General features: G+C 37.3%; 1 protein-coding gene across 4 annotated transcripts in view; it reads right to left on the reverse strand.

Annotated features, from left to right (window-relative positions):
- Nucleotides 1-347: 347 nt before the first annotated feature.
- The window catches only part of RBPJ (recombination signal binding protein for immunoglobulin kappa J region), a 226,110-nt gene continuing 211,467 nt past the window's right edge, over nt 348-14,990 (reverse strand). For all 4 annotated transcript variants that reach the window (XM_045997264.1, XM_045997265.1, XM_045997262.1 and 1 more), the window contains 7 exons: nt 13,830-14,004; nt 11,322-11,459; nt 11,055-11,167; nt 6,683-6,823; nt 5,512-5,667; nt 4,827-4,930; nt 348-4,670 (listed from right to left, as the gene is read on the reverse strand). In XM_045997264.1, coding sequence (XP_045853220.1) covers nt 4,355-4,670; nt 4,827-4,930; nt 5,512-5,667; nt 6,683-6,823; nt 11,055-11,167; nt 11,322-11,459; nt 13,830-14,004 — 1,143 coding nt within the window. In that variant the 3' untranslated portion in view covers nt 348-4,354. The remainder of the gene's footprint in view (nt 4,671-4,826; nt 4,931-5,511; nt 5,668-6,682; nt 6,824-11,054; nt 11,168-11,321; nt 11,460-13,829; nt 14,005-14,990) is intronic.

Here is a 14,990-nt window from a genome sequence, read left to right on the forward strand (position 1 = left end):
AAAGCAAGCTGTTGCTAAAATAACACTTTTTAATCTTGTTGAGAGCAAGCAAACAGTTGCAAATCCCATTATCCTTCTGCTGATATAGCTTGATACATTCCTGAACTGGGAGATATTCCTCTTGAGCCTCTTTCCTTATTTACAGGAGGAAAAGCCCTAAAACTCTGAGAAGCCTGACATAGTTAAAAACACTGAAAAGGAAGGTCAGATCGCTATCAGTCTGATGTGATACAGATAGCAAGCTAGATTTTTAATACATAAATTGTGATACGTAATTTAATTGTATCTTTATGAAGTGTTCTGAAATCAAGAGGTCATACATGCATCAGGCACATTCGACAGAAGACTTTTACAATGGTTTACATTTCCTTTTTATTTATTCCTTGAAACTGCTGTATTGCAGGTTTCTCATGGATGAAATATGGAACTGAGCAGATTCCTTTTTCTACAAAATTATGGTATAAACTTGCTCAATTTTCTATCTTATTGCTAATAAACCTTACAGGCGCACAGTTTGTAAAATAAACCCCTTAAGGACTGAATGCGTAGAGCATGCTGCAAGGTACAAGAAATAAGCTAAAAATGAGCATATAAACCTACATCTGGACCAACACAGTACTGAATGCTGGCAAACATTTATCACAACACAGGGAAAAATTAATAAAAGGAGATACAGTTCAGTCCTGAAAGGGTTAAATAGAAACCCTAATATATTATTGTTTCTAACCATTCATCCCACATTACAGTGCTTGAAAACAAAGTCAAAAGTCTGGCACAGAAAATACACACATTTGTTCAGTACTCATCAGAAAACACAGCTGCTTTTGAAATCAGAAGTAAGTAACTTGGTTAATAATTGAAAAGCATTTTGTTTAAAAAAGGAACCCCTCCCCCCATGGATTATCTGGTTAAACATGACGAGTTTAGTTCTCAGAAATTGCATTGGGAATATTCTGTGAGGGCACAGATGGTACCAGTTTTGTTAAAAAAACACACAAAAACTAACCAGTTATGATCGCAAAGAAGTCTGTGCAGAAGAGTGATAAATATTTCACTAACATATAAATGAGGATGCCTTTAGTTGCCACAGTTGAAGAAAAGTCAGCAGCAGGTTAAACATTATCCTAGTGTTCAATTCTGAAATCATCCAAAGTCAAAACGGCATTCTACATTTAAGTCTTTAACTTGCCTTCCCAATCTATGTGATCAATTCAATGGAAATAATGAAAACATACCAGATCACAGACTCAATTTCTAGCATATTTTTAGAAATTGCATAGCTCATGAGAGCAGAAGACACGCTTCTAAAACAGAATTAAAAAACAAAAACGAAACCCCAAACTCAACAGTTCTCTACTTTAACTGAAGCGTTCACCTTTCTAAGAGAGTCATTATGTGGAAAAAGGACCAGCATCTCTAATAATGCCATTGGAGGAGGGGCTGAGTTCTTCTATAACCAGAGGACAAGGCTCCTATAAATTACACACTGAAAATGATTCACAAATCCATGAAGACTTTTTTTAAAGCAGCTGACAGAAGAACTACTGATAAAAAAGAAGCTACAACAGACAAATCATTTCAGTCTTTAGTTTGTGGTATGCATAATGGCATAAAACAGCAAGGGAAATGCCTGTATAAGTACATTCTTGGACTTTTCAAACAAACAAAAAACAAACAGGAAAAGGCTTTACAGTCTAATATTTCAAAATCATCTTATTAAAAGAAACAACGAGCCAAAATAAGGTATAATTAAATAGTAAAAAAGCGAAGTTCATTTTTAATAAAGCCATAAACTTGAAAAATTAATTTGAGCTGCAAAGGTAGGTAAGGAATCGTTTGTTCTTCTAAAATATCTCATCTGTTACCAGTTAATTTAACACAGTTTCATAACTAAATACCAAATCCGGGAAGAGGAGGAAACTTGTGGCCCATTCAAAGGAAAGCGGCACTGAAAATATTTCCACACTCCGAACAAAAAGCACTGTGTAAAGACTACTTCTGTGACACAACATAGAAGAATAAATACTACTCAGAAATAAGCAAGTTTGCAAGGAGAAGCTAGTAAACAGTTAAATAAAGAAAGATAAGGCCACAATTCTGCCCTTGATCACTGAAACAGATTTAAAGTGTGAGGCAGGGTTAGCTTACAGGAGAAGCTAGTGACTGGAGCAGATCTGAAGAGAAGGCTATATAGAGAGAATAACGCAGCCTGTGAGTAATTAACAAGGCTTGCAGTAAGATAAAACCATAAACTTTGATTTAACCACTAATGTGTTTTACAAATGACTTCCCCCTTGAAAACTGAGGAAAAAGTGATTTAGAGAGGTTAGGAGTCGTTATTTACAATGACATAGTCTGAGCAAAAGAATGAGTGATGAAGACAGCAAAGCTGGAGTGACTTAAAAAAAGCTACTAATAAAATGTTTAAAAAGCCTTCCAATGAAAATGTTTTCAAAATCGCCCAGGACACCAGAAAAGACAATGTTCTGTCTGGAAACACTGCAGGAAGTTAATCTTGCATTCGTAAGGTACTTGTGGCTCCTGTTTCATGGGACAGTAAAAGCTTACCACATTCTAGAGGTAGTTTTTAACTCTAAGAAGGATGATTGTATTACTAGACTGTGTCCTATAAGTTACACACATGGTTCCTGTACTAAATGTAGCCCAATGAGTTGGCTGCAATTTCTAAGAAACTGAACAAAGGCATAACCGAAGCACAGGAATTGAAGCAATGTGAAACTGGTGAAGCCAACACACAATCCTGAATGCTACTACATCTTAACTGAATGGAAAAGAAATGTTTTGAGTAGGAGACATTTGTGGGGACACTCAGTACTGGGAAAGAGAAGACTAAGAAAGGCAGAGAAATATGGAAAGATAAATTACATTTGCAGTTTTATAATCGCACAACTATCTGTTCTAAAGTACTGTCTTCCAAGCTATTTTAGTTGGTCATCTAATAAAAGCATCTTGTTTTAAGGTTACAATGATGTTTTGACCTAGGCTACCAAAAAAAAAAAAAAAAGAAAGAAAAAGTAAACAAACACATGCTTTTGCTGAGATTTTCCTCGTTATACAATAAGGGCACCATCTACCAACTGGTAGCAAATACATCTCATGATATTTCTTTCTTTTTCTTTTTTTTTTTTTTTTTTTTTGTCATATGCCAACAAGGCAGAAAACACCCTGCTGAACGAAATCACTGGGAACATTCCAAGCTCAAAATAAAATGTTTAACTTACACATAATACAAGTTATGTACAAGATCAGGGAATTGGGAAGGGGGCATGGGGGAAGGGACCTGAACAAATCTTGGAACACGGAGATACATTTATGCATGGGAAAATGGGAGAGAACACTTCAAATACCCAACATGTTCTGTGCCATTAATTCCTTAAAGACTAAATGGCCACATTTAATTCCACATAAATGTTAGACCCTCTTGGAATACCACTATAAATACCTTAAAAAAAAAAAAAAGGAAAACAAGGAAATAACTACGGGACAGCGTCTGTGAACAGAGACGAAGTTCATGTACATTGCATGTACTGCAGGCAAGGCAGAGGCATTTTTTTTTTTTAAAGCTTTTGCACAGACTTCATATAATCTTAAAAAAAAATATGCGGGCCTTTAAAAGATCTGACTTGCTGAAATCAAAACAATTTCGACTCATGAAAATTCATAAGACATCAGCTTAAAAAAAAAAAAAAACAAATAAAAAGAAAAAAGAAAAAAAAAAGAATAGTTCCAGCCTTAAATTTAAAAAACAAAACAAAACAAAATACCTGGAAGAATATGGTAATTAGAATAAACAAGTGTGGTCAGGCTTGGAACTTGAATGTAATGAAGAGTGAAAGCTCAAAAGGAGGCGGGAAGGAGAACAACCTATTTGGTAACAAAGGTGTACTAGATACTGTGATATAAAAAAAAAAGGTATGGTGAAAATGTACCTTTTGCTAAAGCTTATACAAGTTCCTTGGTCCGTAAAAACTATGTTAGATTTGTGTCCTCTAGTTTGATTAACTTTTATTCCAGCCACATCTCTATTTCTTGCCCATTTAAACAAAACCAAACAAAACCCAATCAAACAAAAAGAACAGCTTAAAAAAAAAAATCAACTTCCAACAGTTTGCACATTTCCATGTTTTGCTTGTCTGTTTTACTGTGGCTTCTGCGCTTCCAATCAGCACTCGCAGGTAATGGGGTTTTGGAACAGTATCACCTGGTATGAAAAGTTTTCCCAAGAAACCACAAAAGATTGTTCATTTTTTTCCTTTTTCTTTCTCTCTCTTTTTTTTTTTGTCAACATCTTGCGGCACTCCAGTCAGTTTAAGTCCTAGCAAAAAGACGGTAGTTAGGACACCACTGTTGCTGCAGAGGATGTGACACTGGTTGAATTTGTGCTGACATTTGTGTAACTTCCCTCGCTGTTTGTGTTTGATTCATTGGGGGGCACTTGGCTTGAATTGGCTCGAAGGATTGCTCCTGCCGCACTGCAGTGTGGCCGTGGCCCTGGTTCTGGTGTGTAGGTAAAGGTAAGGCTGGTGGAATAAATGATTCCATCGTTACGGACCAAAGTTACTGGAACCTGGACTGGCTGTCGGACCCATCTCCAACCTTCTCGGAATGCAGAAATGTCTGGGACGACACAGAGCATACTCTCTCCACATCTGAGGGGGAAACAGAAATCACTCAGAAGCCATGTACGTTTTAGAACTAGAACTTAAAACAGGTTGCTTACTACATTACAATCAATATTAAGCAAGAGTCTCATGTATCCACACCCATCAAAAACTCTAGATGATGTAAGAAGTTTCATTAAGTACCTGTACATAGTTTCAGCTTCTACATCCCCAAACCACACTCGTAAATTTGGAGTGAAATTCTGTCCTGTAAGTTCAAGCATTGCTACGTCCCCACCGCCATTCAACTGAAATTCACAGAAAATGAGAACAACTGTTGAGAAAATTTTTCATTTTTCATTAAAGTACACAGATTAGTTTTTCATTTGACTGTGATTTGTGAAAAAAATCAGTAAAACTCTTCTTTTTAAATAACATGAGGGGAGTCTAAGTGGCTTAGTCAGTTAAGATTTGCCTTTGGCTCAGGTCATGATCCCAAGGTCCTGGGATCAGGCCCCATGTCAGGCTCCCTGCTCAGTGGGGAGCCTTCCTCTCCCTCTCCTTCTGCCCCCTCCCCCCAGCTCACGCTCCCTGCTCTTTAACAAATAAATAAAATCTTTAAAAATAGATAAATAACAACATGATTATAAAGACAAAGTGAGCTAATCACATCTCAATGTAATATACAAGTAGATTTAAACTTAAATTTTCTTGTATAAAAGTGTGCTCTTTTTTTTTCTTTTTAATCAACAAATGATGTATTAACAACATCCCCAAATCACAAGATTTGGAGAAAAATCAAATTTACTGTGAAATAAAAATCACACCTAGTCAGAGCTGGGAGCAGTTACAAAAAGCTAAAAGTCAACTTGTTAGTAAGTGGACTTACCTGAAGACTTTCTACAACAGGCACAGGGGTGACTGGGGCAAGGACAGGGCCCATCCCCTCATAAAATGTATACTCTGCCTTATCTGTACTAATGATTGTCCAGGAAGCTCCATCATTTATCATCTCTTTATTTGGTTCTTTTGGGCATGGAGTGGCCTTATGAAGAAAGAATGTTTAGAAATGGATTTTTATATACATTGCAGTATAAGACAATTTTAACAAGGTAGCACTCATATACTGGAATTAACAGGGAGAGAGTTCAGTACAAATGTATGAACTTCCCAAACACGGTGCTTTGCCAGTCCCTAAATAAACACAGAATATTTAATATGGCAACCTCACATTCAGCAGTTTTTATTAGAATATGAAATATATCAGTGACATATTATATACCTTCCATAATAACCATTTGAGAGGACACCAATATCTGTACAATTTCTTTAATAAAAGATCAGTATTCGCAATGTAAATAGCTACTTAAAACTCAGATCCCTGAGAGAGAGACTAGGAGCCCCTCAACCTTAAAGAACAGTTAGAAACTCATGCACTTACAGCAGGAGGGAACCGAGATGTGAACTGGCATCCCCCTACCCCTACCTTGAGACACCCAGACCAGCCCATCCGCTCTGAGCTGAGGAGAAGAATGGCTGCACATGGCCTTCAGATGTTTACAAGTGAGTTTCACATGAAAGTAGAACTTTCCTATGAAATCATCTGCCCATGTCATAGATGTCCTCATGAAAGACTTCTGAGTGAATGTAGTGAAAAATCGGCTTTCAAAACATCTTGTCATTACTATCTAGGAAGACCCCAATGTAAATCAGATAATTCTGACCCCTCCCCCAAAACATGCATGTATCTATCTACAATGTCTTCACGCAGTTTCAGGGGATTCACCCAATACCCAAAATCTACTTCTGGAAGATCTAAGGAACTTTTTGATTCCCAGACCTAGATGGTCAAGAATACTTTTATAGTTCCAAGTTCTTCCTTGAGGTATAGTGACTGCCATGTCTCAGGATTGTGTAGGTTAAGAACCTTTGGACTTGAGATAAATATCTGAAAACAGATTCACGTACTTGGGCACAATTAACATTAAACAAGTTCTGGGTCTCTATGCTGCTAACGAAAAGATGGCACATAATTTTTTACCAATAATTTTAAAACATACCTGAAACTGGATTATTCTTTCTTGAGAAAGGCACAAGTACATTCTTTCTGTATCCTTAAGGTAAAACGCACATTTATGGAGTTGTGACACAGGGTCATCTGCATCCAGTAATGCGGTCTGCTTATCAACCTTCCTAATTATCTGTATTTCAATAATTAGAAAAGAAGAGGTCATCACATGTGGAGAAACATTGAGAAGCAATAAGGCGAGGTGTAAAAATACTTTTAGATCACAAGCCTGGTAGAATGTGGAAGCTGTTACCATCTTCCATGAACACCTGAAAAACAGGGCGGGCAGACACTTGTTTTCCAGATCACTGCTTTTCGAACTTTGATGTGCATAAAAATCTGGTCTTGTTCGAATACCACAGATCTCATGGGGGCCCAACAGTCTGCATTTCTAACAAACTGACAGCTGATGTTAATCCTACCAGCCAATGGACCATATTTTGTGCAGCAAGTTCAGTTGACTTTTCCAATAATATATAAGACATCAAAGGAAAAACTGTCTCTAAAGACCACTGTGAGTATGCTAGTCAGGGCAGTCCATTAGTTAATGTATCTGTTTTAAAAACCTGAAGTATCACTTTCCAGATTAGGAAGTGGGCTCAGAGAAGCCAGGTAACTTGCTCGTATCACCTGGCTAGAAGCTGAAGGACCAGTGTGTGATTCCATGGCTGGTTGGCTGGCACAAAAAGCATACAGATACTGAAAGGGAATCCTATCAAGTCTGAGATGCCACTTAGACCACAGAAGGTAATCACTAAGTGTTTGATGATTATGAAGATGATCACTCCCCAAAGCATACAAATATACTATAGAACTATTTCTCATCTAAAATCGAAAGTAAAGAAAATTCTTCCTTGACTACGTGTCCCTCTCCTACCCTCTCCACTCCATTTCTTAGCTCCCCTTTATGGCAACCTCTTCTTCCTCCTCACTGTCCAATCTCCTGAAGTAAACTCCAGCTTTTTGTCTCAAAGTCCCTACAACTGCCCTTGTCGAGGGCCACCAAGGACTTCTGGAGAGATGAATCTGTGGGCATCAGGAGGCATCTGTCCTCACATTACTAGCTTTCTCAGAGGCACTAACAAAAACATCCTCCTTTTGGGGTCAGCCCTACTCTAACTGGCCTTCAGAGTGTACCAGAGCCGAGTCCTTGGACCCCTTCTCCTCTCTCTATCCTCATTCTGTACTATTTAGAGGTTGGCAACTCCTAAAGTTGTATCTCCAGTCCTAACTTCTCTCCTATGGCATTCAACTTGTACATTTAACTACTGACTCAACAGTTCCACTTAAGATGTTTAATAGTCAGGGCGCCTGGGTGGCTCAGGGGATTAAGCCTCTGCCTTCGGCTCAGGTCATGATCTCAGGGTCCTGGGATCGAGCCCTGCATCAGACTCTGCTCAGCACAGAGCCTGCTTCCCCCACTCTCTCTGCCTACTTGTGATCTCTCTGTCAACTTGTGATCTCCCTGTCAAGTAAATAAATAAAATCTTAAAAAAAAAAAAAAAGATGTTTAATAGGCTACCTCAGACTTCAACAAAACCCAGATTTTTGTGACACCTGGGTGGCTCAGTCAATTAAGTGTCTGCCTTCAGCTCAGGACATGATATCAGGGTCCTGGGATCAAGTCCCATATTAGGCTCCTTGCTCAGCAGGGAGCCTGCCTCTCCCTCTCTCTCTGCACGCCGCTCCCCCTGCTTATGCTCTCTTCTACCTGACAAATAAATAAAATCTTAAAAAAATAAGGTATCAAAAAAACCCCCCAGATTTTAAATTTCCTTCTACTAGTGATTCTCCTCTAACTCACAGCTCAATAAACACCACCACCATTCACTCAATCTAAAAACTCTGGAGTCACCTTGACTCCTTGTTCTCTCCTACACCCAATCTTCCAATCTGTCAACAAATTCTATTAGGTCTCCTCTCACACAAATCTGTCATCTCTCATCACCTTACCACTACAATCCTGGTCTAACATGCCACCACAACCATCAACGCTTGCTTGAGTTACAACAGAAGCACAAGCTTTGTCTCTCTGCTCCCACTGCTACACCCCACGTTCTCTTCACAGAGCAGCCGCAATTACCCTTCTAAGCATGAACAGCCATCATGCCCTGTTTAATACCCTCTAGTGTCCTCCTACCATATGTAGACAATATCTCAATTCTTGTCGCTCACTCCCTCCATTCTTCCCCTGGCTTCTTTATTACTTCTTTATTATTTGTCTCATATTCTCTCCTTTCTCTCCTAAGTTCTTTCTGTGCTCATGCTGTTTGTCTGAAATGTTCTTCACAGTTCGTAGTTCCTAACTTCATTCTGGTCTCTGTTCAAATATCCCCACTGCAAAGATTTCTCTGACCCCTCAAAGCACTCCCAGTCTCTCTTTATCCTGTTTTAGCTTATTTTCATATCATCTGTTTTAACCTTTAATATATTAATATGGGTATTTCTTTAGCTGATGTTTGTCCATCTCCCTAACAAAATGTAAGCTCCATGAGGACAGAAAGCCTATCTTGCTCACCAATGTATCTCTAGCATCTAGACAATGTCTGGTACATGGAAGACTCAGGGCTATTTGCAGGATGCATGTATGCACATAGGACTGCAGTACTTTGCTTCACAGTGAATATCCTTAAAAGTAACTACTCAGTTTTATTAGGATTTAATCACTAAATGTGAAAGTACTTAGAATAGTACTATTAGTATCATGCAATATTGTTGGCTTTACTACTTTACATCTCAGTATTCAAAGATTTTTCTTTAAGCCACAATTGTGTAACAGTCCCAATCTTTCTGAAGTCAACATTTTTTGTCATTTACATTTTTTAGCTCTGCTGGTTATTAGTCAGAATATTTGCCATTCTACTAACACCACACCAATTTCTGAGTTTAAAGGGAGACAGTACACTTTTAGCAAGGTAACTTCTAACACAGTCCATGAGACTAACTAATCTCAAGCAAAATGTTTCAATTCAATGCCAAAGTCTTTGAGCTACATTTAAATTTGATGAGGTTTGGATTTTAGAGAAATAACTTTTTTTTAAAAAAAGATTTTATTTATTTATTTGATAGAGAGATAGAGAGCACAAGTAGGCAGAGTGGCAGGCAGAGGGAGAGGGAGAGGGAGAAGCAGGCTCTCTTGCTGAGCAGGGAGCCCGATGTGGTACTTGATCCCAGGACCCTGGGATCATGACCTGAGCTGAAGGCAGCCGCTTAACTGACTGAGCCACCCAGGCGCCCCAAAATAACTGACTTTTAAATGATGTAAGTCTAGAGCTTCGTCTAAGTCTACTCATGCTTCCCCATCATTTAAGAGTCATAATTTGCCTGGATTACCGTTATTTGTGTACTCCACTGTTTCTCCACTAGCTAAGAATAAGCACAGTGAGAACATGAGACATGTCTCATTCAATTTTATTCCCCATATGAGTTCTTTGGAAATAGACACTGCTGAATGATCTCTCACCAGTAAAGAAACCAAAGATGCTCACTAGTATTTGGCATCAAAAACTTGCTTTAGTCACTTCTAATTACTGAGAAAAGGTAAGAAATCTGATAACAGGTAGTGCAAACATTATAACTTAAGGTATATGTCTGGTGAATTCTACATTCATAAAACATCAGGGATTACTCCAACTGGTGTTCTCTCCTCTATCCTGGCTTTGTAGTTTGTTGATACAATATTTACCATATTTCTGAGATAAACTGGATATACAGCCCAACACCGTGTCCCCCCAACTTGACCCTGAATCAGGGCTACTCATAAATCCCCTCCATCTTAACTAAATTGAACTCTTGTTGTCATTTTACTAAGAAACGCAATTTTTAGTTTTAAAGTCATCCTAGTGAACAAAAAGCCCTAAACACCATGCCTCTCTCGGAGTATGAAAAAATAATTTAATTTTCAATAAATCTATGTTCTTGTGGGAGAGTAAAATAATAAAAACTATGCTTGTATTTTTTAAAGAAGTTAAGAATTTCTATGCTTCTAAAACTTGGTCCTGTGGTGGGATACAGCAGGTACCAGAGAAAATGATTAGGGTATCTGTATTAGTTAAGGAAAGAAATCATAATGTAATTATTTAGTGCCCTCTATTGAACATATTCAGATATACGACCAAAAAGGAAAACTCCACCAAAATTTAGAGACAGTGTAACAGAAAGTCAAGAATGTAGTCATAAAGACGGCTAACAGCCTTAAATAATTTTCACAATAAAGTGGGATATAACTGTAAATAAAGAATAGCAGTGATTATTGATAAGTGTTCTTAAATTAAAAAGCATGAAACTGAAATGTATTTTTACATTTGAATGCTGTATCTTTTATTTTTACTACACATATGACTAAAGCAAAAGTGGAGCCATACCAATCTTGGGAGTGCCATGCCAGTAACGGAGCACACAAGTTTGACTGTTTGTCCGTAGTGGATGTAGCCATCACGAACTGTAAATTCTTCTCCTTCTGATTCATCATCATCCACTATGGTGGAGTGAATAAAGAGATCAAATTATTACCTTGTAGAATTCATTAATCTACTTAGGAAAACAACAAAACTAATACATCTGTATGTCTTTTTATCAAAGAATTTAAAAATTTCACACTAAAAGTATCAAATACACATTTTTGTACTCACAGAGATGAATGTAAAACGCTCCCCACTGCTGAGAACTGGCATGGAAATTACCTCCTTCTACATGCAAGTATCTGGTACTAACTGTCTGGGATCGAAGTCGATTAAACAGAGCCACCTTTGTTCCTGAGGCAATGCATACTGCAAAGAAAAAAGAGCTTTTATTTAGGTGATTGGGGGAAGGGACCTGTACTTGGCAAGTTATGATTATTCTTCATAATAACTTAATAATTAACAGATTCTGCTAACAAATTGATACCCTAAGGAAAAAAAAAAGCCAAGGTAACTCTCATTAATAATGTCATGCTGAAGATATAAGATATGTCCATAAATAATTTTTAAACGAGAGCTACACAGTATGTTTCACACAATGCTGTTCAGCAAAGGGAAATTATTTTTTTAAATAATAAATATCCAACAGTAGGAAATTGAGTAAATAAATTATGTCATTTACCTAGTTGAATAATGTGTACCTCAATGCACTAATAAAGAAAGTATCTCCCAAGAAGACCAGAGAATGGAAAAGCAGACTATAAAATTCTCTGTATATTGTGATCCCATGACCTGAGCCAAAGACAGATGCTTAACCAACTGACCCACCCAGCTTCCCCAAGATTAAGAAATTTTATTTTTTAATAGTTTTTTACAACATATTTGTTTTTATGTGATCATGGTATTGTAATTTTATTAAAAAAACAAAAGCCCCTCTCTATCAGAGATACATATTTGCAGATGATGTCTGGATTTGGATCAAACTAAAATGAGGCAGAGGAAAGCAGGGTAGGAGATGGGTACAGGTGAAATAAAACTGGCCTGCAGTTAAGATCATTGCTGAAGTCATACGATGAACACAAGAGGTTTCATGTAATTATGCAACTGTCTAAGATGTTTGAAAATTTCTATAATATAAAGTAAATGATTACAGTAATAATGACTGAGAAAACTAAAACCAACCAATACATAAAAATCCATTAAGTTCATAGTAGAACAAAATGAAACAAAACAAAAGCAACCAAACCAAACAAAATTCCTAACACCTCGTTGAGCACTTTCAAAGAATACTATTGTTATTCTGCAAATTAGTAAACAAGCATTTATCCTGCCTTTCCTCTGCAGACTATATTTGAAACAAACTGCTAAAAAATTAAGAGTAAAAGAATCAGAAAAAGCCCTTCATAAAATACTGGATTGAAGTAGCCATTATCAATGGTTAAGGTTGCTGGGGAACTCTGTAATAGATGGATTAGGCTAACAGCTTGATTTACTATAAATCTTAATAGGACAAGAAGTAGGATAATCAGACATCATAGGACTTCTGATTTGAAGGAAATGAACATACAGAGGACCAGCTAATTCTAAAGTCTTTAAATTTAACCATCAGTTTATTGAAAATATGACAGAAGCACATGTACTCAGCCAGATTCAGAATATGTAAATTCCGAAGGAAAAATGACCCCATTTCTTCAACAAATGACATGGAAGAGAGGTTGGAGGGGGAGAGAATACACTGTTACAGATTAAAATGTATGGATCTTATTTGGATCCAAGTTTGAACAGGCCAAATGCTAAGAAAAAACCCCACAAAAACACAACTGTAATAAATCTGCACGTGAACTGGCTTTCAGATGGCATTAAAGAACTACTTCAACTTTTTTAGGCATACCGATGTTTAAAAAGAAAGCTATCTGTTAAGAATCACTACTGCAGAACTGGTGGTTGAAACAACAGGATATCTGAGATTTCCATTAAAATATTCCAGCCATCAATAGAAGGAAGAGGCCATGGAAATAATGTAAGAGAACTGGCAAAACCTGTTGAGGCTAGGTGCATGGTCACTTGATGTAAAGGGAGAAAGTAGTAGCAATTTGAAAGTTTTCATCATAAAAAGAATTAAGAAAATGGCATGTAAGGGTTGAAATGCATAATTTAATCAGACAGCATTTGTATTTGGCAGTCTAAAAATCTGCTCATGAGCAGGAGTCTTTGCCAGAGAACCATGTTATAAGTTTTATTTCGGTTTGCAGGATGGCCTTCCAAAGCCCATTTGAGAATAGTGTCTCTCAAAGAGGAGCTTTTGACAGTCTTGGTGGATCAATTCTCCATGGAATGAGAAAGAGAACATTTAGCATCACTGGCCCAACACACCCAGTGCCACCACCATCAATCACCCCCTGCAGTCACTGACAGCAAAAGGAAAAAACTCCCATTTTCCCCTATGTCTCTGCAGAGCAGTGAAGAACCCATTTTGGTTGGGAACCATTTCCCTAGACCAGGTCTTGTTCACTTCAATTAAAGGAAAAAACAAACAAAGAAACAAAAAAGACGTCCATAAAGTAGCAGTAATACACACGAGTGTGACAGTTTCTGATAAAGTGAGGGCCACAAAAAATTGGTAAAAATGAACTTGCTCTCAAAAAGTGATTTTTTAACTAAAAAGAAAAAGAGCTGAATCTGTCTTATTAATTTATAATGGGAATTGGTGGCAAAAAAAGAAAACTCAAGCATACATACAGTCAGCATTTTTCAACGACTGCTTCTTTTTGGAAGGTTTGGAAATGACTTTTATCCGCTTGCTGAGGAACACACCGATGTCATCGCTGTTGCCGTAGAACATCTTTACAGACAACATGAAGTGCTTTCTCTTGTCTGAGTCAGATATGTACAACGTTTTGGCTGTGCAATAGTTCTGTGAAAAAAAAGTAAAGTTTCAATAGCACCAAAACCTTGTTGGTTACATACTTACATCTCAGTATGGCCAAGACTAAGTTTTCAATGCATGAATTCAATGAATAACTAATAAAACCAACTTTAACAATCACTGAAAGACAAAGTACAGTCTGTTTTCTTTATCAAGTCTGTCAAATACTAATGCTGTGATCCATTTTACCCTAAGATTGTTTCAAAACACAGTTTTTTCTTGTTTTATAAAGCTCTATGCCTATATCACAAATTACCAATGCTACAGCAGTAAATATTTAAAATAGAATTTTAGGGGCGCCTGGGTGGCTCAGTGGGTTAAAGCCTCTGCCTTCGGCTCAGGTCATGGTCTCAGGGTCCTGGGATCGAGCCCTACATCGGGCTCTCTGCTCCGCAGGGAGCCTGCTTCCTCCTCTCTCTCTCTCTGCCTGCCTCTCTGCCTAGTTGTGATTTCTCTCTGTCAAATAAATAAAATATTAAAAAAAAAATTTAAAAAAAATAAAATAAAATAGAATTTTATAGTTAAAATAGTCCATGACTGTATTTCTGCAAAGAAAACAAACAAATAAGGCTATCAGAATTCAACAAAATTCTGTAAAAGATTTTAGCAGTGGTCCTTTTGAAAACAGTGCATACAGTATTTTTCTTTATATAGCCGAACACTAGAGCAACCACTTAAGTCTGACGAAATGTTAGACTAACAGGATAATTATAAAATATTTTATGCCAGAAAGGGATAGGAGCATACTTTAAAGAACTTCTCATAAAAACAAAACAAAACAAAAAAAAAACGGTTGATTTTGCCTGTGGGGTAATTCATATTATAGCATCAAAAGAACTGGACTAAGGGAGTGGCTGGCTGGCTCAGTCAGAGGAGCATGCAACTCTTGATCTCAGGGTTGTGAGATCAACATGAGATCAAGCTCCATACTGGAGGCAGTGTTTCTCAACAAACAAACAGAAACAAAAACAAAA

This window comes from Meles meles, chromosome 2 (assembly GCF_922984935.1).
Source record: "Meles meles chromosome 2, mMelMel3.1 paternal haplotype, whole genome shotgun sequence".
In the NCBI taxonomy this organism is placed as follows: Eukaryota; Metazoa; Chordata; class Mammalia; order Carnivora; family Mustelidae; genus Meles; species Meles meles.